General features: G+C 33.0%; 1 protein-coding gene and 1 long non-coding RNA gene across 3 annotated transcripts; one reads left to right on the top strand and one right to left on the bottom strand.

Annotated features, from left to right (window-relative positions):
* The first annotated feature begins 2,613 nt into the window (after window positions 1–2,613).
* On the top strand, window positions 2,614–3,399 carry LOC120770127. Its single transcript, XM_040097309.1, has 2 exons — window positions 2,614–2,670; window positions 2,756–3,399. Exons 1-2 carry the CDS (start codon window positions 2,636–2,638, stop codon window positions 3,303–3,305), a joined length of 585 nt encoding a protein of 194 aa, XP_039953243.1. The 5' UTR covers window positions 2,614–2,635; the 3' UTR covers window positions 3,306–3,399.
* LOC120770137 lies at window positions 3,395–4,925 on the bottom strand. 2 transcript variants are annotated; one of them, XR_005704913.1, is made up of 3 exons: window positions 4,497–4,925; window positions 4,040–4,438; window positions 3,395–3,976 (listed from the first exon to the last, which is right to left on the bottom strand). It is a non-coding gene; the product is annotated as an uncharacterized LOC120770137 (long non-coding RNA). The 2 variants fall into 2 exon arrangements; XR_005704914.1 differs by having other exon boundaries at window positions 4,040–4,177.
* Window positions 4,926–5,705: the final 780 nt, after the last annotated feature.

The raw sequence follows: 5,705 nt of genomic DNA, 5'->3' as shown, positions 1-5,705 counted from the left end.
GGGGGGAGGGGGAGTCAAAAATCTTCAAAAATTGCGTTACGAAATACTTGAACGTTCCCATACCTACATTAGTATAAATGCATAGAATTAGAATATGTACCACTATCACAGCTGATCTTTATACCGTAGCCACCGTACTTGAGGTAGAAGAAAAGCTGTAGGTTAATTAACTTCTACAGCTGTTAATTTCAGACAGTCGTAATTGAATGTCATGGTAATCACAAACGTGTTTGGCAACCAAATACGATATTAAACAGAAATAAATAAATGTTCACAAACCATAAATTAAATTTGTTGTTTTTCCTTTGAAAACATCTAAACGGGCAACGCTTAGTGTCCTCCAAACAGTTAATTTATTATATTATATATTATGAGGAACTGTCCAAAATGTAAAAATTTTTGCAAGAACAATATTTGCAGACGTTCTTTTCCACGGATTTTTAGGGAGAATTACTGAAAAATCTGTTGAAGATACAAACAAGATTTTAGGAAGAACACCTACTTCGTATTTATCGCGGACATCGACGACTTATGTGTATGAAAACTCTTTCCAATCAAACTCTTCTTCGAATTGTTCAGTATTGTGAATGACCCCTCATTTTATCTCCGACTGAAAATACACAACCATTTTTTGGATCTACATATAATTCAGTCCAGTTATTACAATTCAACAAATATTATGCACCGAAATAAGCCAACCGAGTCAATCGTCAATTAGACAATATCTTACGGAAATTACAGTCCGTTTGCTATCGTTTGTCATAATGCCAATCATACAATACGATTGACGTATCACGTAATTTTCTTTCGTATGTTTGCCGATCCCTGTATGGATGTAACGATTCAACCTTTGTTTATATAGATAAGGAAACGTTTAACATCCTGATGAACTAAAAATATATTTTTTGTGTTTTTGTGAATCAAGGAAAACAATTGGCAGCCAACGTAAGACTGCTCAAATAAAAGAACTTAGTAAATAAAATCCTTTACTGTATAGTAAGGAAAGGAACATAGTCCCTATAAAATGTTAGAAACTTTAAGTTAGAGAAAAAAAATTATGGATATTCTAAACATATTGTAATAACACAACGTGCTAAAATATGAAAGGCGAATATACTATTTTTCAAGAAAAAAAGCGAAAATCGCACTTTCGTGGGAAATTTTTGATTTTAGAGAGGTAAGTTCTTTCTTCGATAATTTTATACTTTATAATAAAATTCTTTTATTTTATATATAGAAAATAGCACAGCAAATACGACCAATAAAGTAAGGTTGGTGATTTCTATGTTGTTTGTATAACTAAAACTTTTAATATTACAAAAAATTTGGAGCATTTCGGCTTGTAAGTTATTAGAATTGGCAGCATTAAATGATTTAATGCTTATTGAATTATTTTAGGAAGACAATGATATGCAAACTATTTATAACACTTTTGCAGGAGATTTTTGTAGATAAACCAAAATCCAGTGGATTTGGAAGCACTAACGATGGTAATACTGCACATAGAGCTTTTTACAATACCAAACTCTTCTTCTAAATAACTAATGTAGAAAAAGTTCAAAAATCCGTCGCTGTCTCGATACATCAATGTTTCAATGGCCGATGTTTTTGATTTCGATGTTGTTTGAAGAAACATCGATACATCGAACTATCGATGTTTCATTTCACGATGTTTGCATCCCTACTTACAGTAAGCTAGATATTTTTTTTCTACACTAGAAATTTCCTAGAAATAATTTATCTGGTAAAACTACGTTTGTCGGGTCAGCTAGTATTTAATATAAAAGTTATGGTTTAGGTTCAGACGTGTACGATTTGTGTGTAATATTTCAACTGTGCTTTCTATCTATATATCTGTATATGTGTAAAAAAAATTTTTGAACTAAATTAGTTTATAAGTTTGATACCGAAACTTAAAATCGAAAGTCTGTGGATTCAGCATTTTCAAATTTTAAACATGGCAAAACAACAAAAGTTGTTAACACCAATGCAGAAGCACAAAGCGCTCCAAAAGCTAGTACTTCAAGCTGTATCCGAAATACCAACTCTTGGGGAAGAAGAAGGCACCATGGCAACCACAAAACCTGATATGTACATGTAGCAGCCAGCGTCCTAAACTTATGTAGTTTTACGATAGTATAAATAGCAGCACAATAGTGTATGCCTCGTCTTTTGTATATTTGATTTTATTCAATAAAGATCGTTCCTATGTAAAAATAGGAACTGAAATATATTTTTAACTAAAAACAGCAGAAGTGTTATTAATTGGCGCCCAACGTGAACACACATCACAGAAGGATTCGGTAAAAAATCCTTATCCGTGTGGCTCAAAAAAGAAAAAGGATATATGTATATCTTTTAGAAAAAGGAATTTCTTTTATAAAATCCTTTACGCAAAAAATAATAATTAAATAAAATAAAACAAGGCAAACGCAGAAATGCAAGCGTTACAGGCAGTTGTAGTGTAAAGAGATTTAGGGCGAGTTCCAAGTTGCATGTTGCTTTGTATTTGTACAAAGTATCGAGTTCCTGAATGCAACCTGCTTATAATATGCAATGTATCGAGTTCCGATTAACATTTTATGCGTTATCTATACGCATAAATCAAGCATATGACGCATCAGAAATTTTGATTATGCTCAAACAAAACATAATGGCTGAAGAAGAAAGGTAAGCAATAAAAATCTTTAAATATTGAAATTTGTGATTAAATTAGATGATATTCTTATTTAAATATCTTTTTCCTCCTTTTCAGTGATAAAAAGTGGACGCATGAAAGGAAGCTGTTGCTTTTAAATAAAAGGCTGTCCAATGAAGTTGATTTTTGCGCCAAAAGGAAAAAGAAGTCCGTCCTTTGGGAAAAGGTGCTCCGTGAAATTAAGGGAGTAGATGCAGAGTTTCCTTTTTCACGGGATGACATAACCAGAAAGTTTATGAACTTCATGGTAACGTATAAAAGAATTAAGAGGCGGAATAAAACGTCTGGAGAGGCTGCTGCAACGTGGGAGTTTTTTGATCAAATGGACGAAATTTATGGAACCAGGACCGACATCGTTGTACCAGAGGAACTTTTGGATTCATCTTTAAGTGACATATTATCTGGTATAAATGACCACATCGCAGATGACGCTAATAGTGACACAGATAAAGAACCCCCACGGAAACGGGCTCGATGCGATGTTTTGGACTTCTTGCGCGCTGAAAGCCAAGAAGATAAAAAGCTTTTGAAGGAATTTTTGGAATGTGAAAAAGGAAAGCTAAAAGTGGAACGGGAAAAGGTTGAAGAGATGAAGAAGCTGCGTTAGGTTTTGTCCAACAACGTAATTAAAACGCTGATAAATTGGTCATTAAAAGTAGTATGTGTAAAACGTAATAATAAATATGTTATTTCGTACAATGTTTTATTTTTTAATACCTAATAAAAGACACGTTTTCTTCAATAAAAATGTTTTTATTGCGCTCTTCAAGCTGAAAATAATGTAGTTAACCAATTTCTTTTATCACTTGCTGCAACCAAATATTGTTGAGCATTAAGGGACATATGAAAATGTTCGCTTTCATCGTACACTATTTCAGAAGGTTTTTCTTTGTTAATTATAAAGTTATGGAGTACCAAACATGACATTATTATTTGTTTAGCCACTTTGGGGTTTTGTACATCAACATAGTTTAAAATACGGAACTTGGTTTTCAAAATACCGAAAGCTTGTTCCACACACACTCTTGTGGAAGCTAAAACATTGTTGAATATAATTTGTGCAGGTGTTAAAAATCCATTGTCCTTATATGGAACCATCAAATATATTTCCAAAGGGTAAGCCCCATCACCCAAAAGGTGACATTCCGGTGGAAAGGAAATATGATTGTTGACAATTGCCCTTTTAAGTGGACTGTTCTGCCATACTAAAGCATCGTGGCATCGGCCGGGGTATCCCACAAAAGCGTCTGTGAATCGCAGTTCTCTATCAGCAACAGTCTATATAATGAATTAATCATTATATTAGTTTTGCTTTTAATGTGGATATTTGATTTATGATACCTGTAGAACAATTGAGCTTGTGCCCTTTCTGTTATAATAACTTATACCGCCTGTTGAAGGTTGTGGAATACGAATATGGGTCCCGTCGACACAACCCAAAACAAAAGGAAAGGGATGCGCTCTGCTTGCCTCGAATAGCTACATTATTTTTCTTTGTGAAATTTCCGTAGGCGGGAACTTGATGAGCTGTCTTTTGAAATTAGCCAAGAGCCTTGTTGTTTTAATGAAAACTCTATAGGTGGTTCCACGGCCGAAGTTGAATCTGTCACCGACATCGCGGAAACTACATTGATTAGCAAGTTTCCATATTGTTGAATATAGCGCTTTTTTTAAAGATATGCCAGTTGGACCACGTCGCTCACGAGTACTCCATGCAGTCTTCAATACATCGCACAATTCCTATAAAAAATGATTAAGTATGCAAAATATTTATCATATTTTGAATAATTTACTTTACCTCAAATGTTGCAGTTTCCATACGGAAATGAGAATAAAACATATCAGAAGGCATCTTTTTTATGGTCTCAAAGAAGCTTATGCATTTAGGCACTTTTCTAACAATTTTTCTTTTCTTTGAATAAAGCAACGTTGCGTATTCAATATTCTTTTTCTTTTTTAAATAATTTCTTACGATTGCTAAATTGTTTTGAATGATTTCAGTTAACTCCAATAAATTTGTCGGTTGCTTTGCAATTACTGACATTGCATAAATTGTGTATATATGTATGTAGGACGGCAACACCGCAGTGGACGAAAGACTTAGAATATATTTACTTAACAATACAACCCTGACACTGTTGAACGAACCTGACGAACGCGTTGCAAGTAAAACGGCAGTTGAAAATTGAAAGTTGAATAGCCAACATCGAAGTCGTGTATTAAATACCAGAATATTAACTACTATTATTAATATTTAATTTAAGAGAAAACTATCTAATCAATACATATAAAATAAACATTTCTATATATTCCCAGCAAAACTTCGCTAACGTATTCACCAACACATAAGCAAATCTTAAAAAAAAAAATAAAAATTTACGTGAATGTGAAAACAGGTCACATGTTGGGAATATATTTCGTACTCCCTCCCTCCACAGTTGTGCTACAAGAATGGTTGTGCTATATGCAGATATGCATTGTAGTCGTTTGATGTAAGAAGTAATCAGTATCAGTAGAAGTAATCAGTATATAACAAAGTGGAAAACTGCATTTCTCACATTTGTGTGAAAACTTGTGGAGTGACAGCGACAAAATTGAGGTAAGTAGAATTTATAAATATAAATATGAAATCGTTTCGGAACGCCATTTCAAAAGAGAAAAAAGAATTTGAATTTGAATCAATAGCTAATTTAGTTATTTATTTGTTTAGCATCACAAAGAAGAAGGTTTCAAGTTTCAGCGCCATACAATGTTCAGCTACGACACAGCATTCTACAGCCAGACAACCTTCAACAGCAGGACACAGATATATTATATGCATTTTAATAAATAATGAATAATATAAATTACGGTTAAATGATATAAATTATATAAAATATTTTTTATTTTATAGTAACTCAAGGTATTAAGGAAATCCTAAGAAACCAAAAGGTGCTGATGACAAGGATGGATGACATTGAGAAAACCCTCAAAGAAAATGTATGTATATGTACCAATAAATTTATAT

The sequence above is a fragment of the Bactrocera tryoni genome, chromosome 3 (genome assembly GCF_016617805.1).
Source record: "Bactrocera tryoni isolate S06 chromosome 3, CSIRO_BtryS06_freeze2, whole genome shotgun sequence".
NCBI lineage: Eukaryota > Metazoa > Arthropoda > Insecta > Diptera > Tephritidae > Bactrocera > Bactrocera tryoni.
Note: the sequence above shows the minus strand (reverse complement) of the source record. Positions and strands in the feature narration are given on the sequence as shown.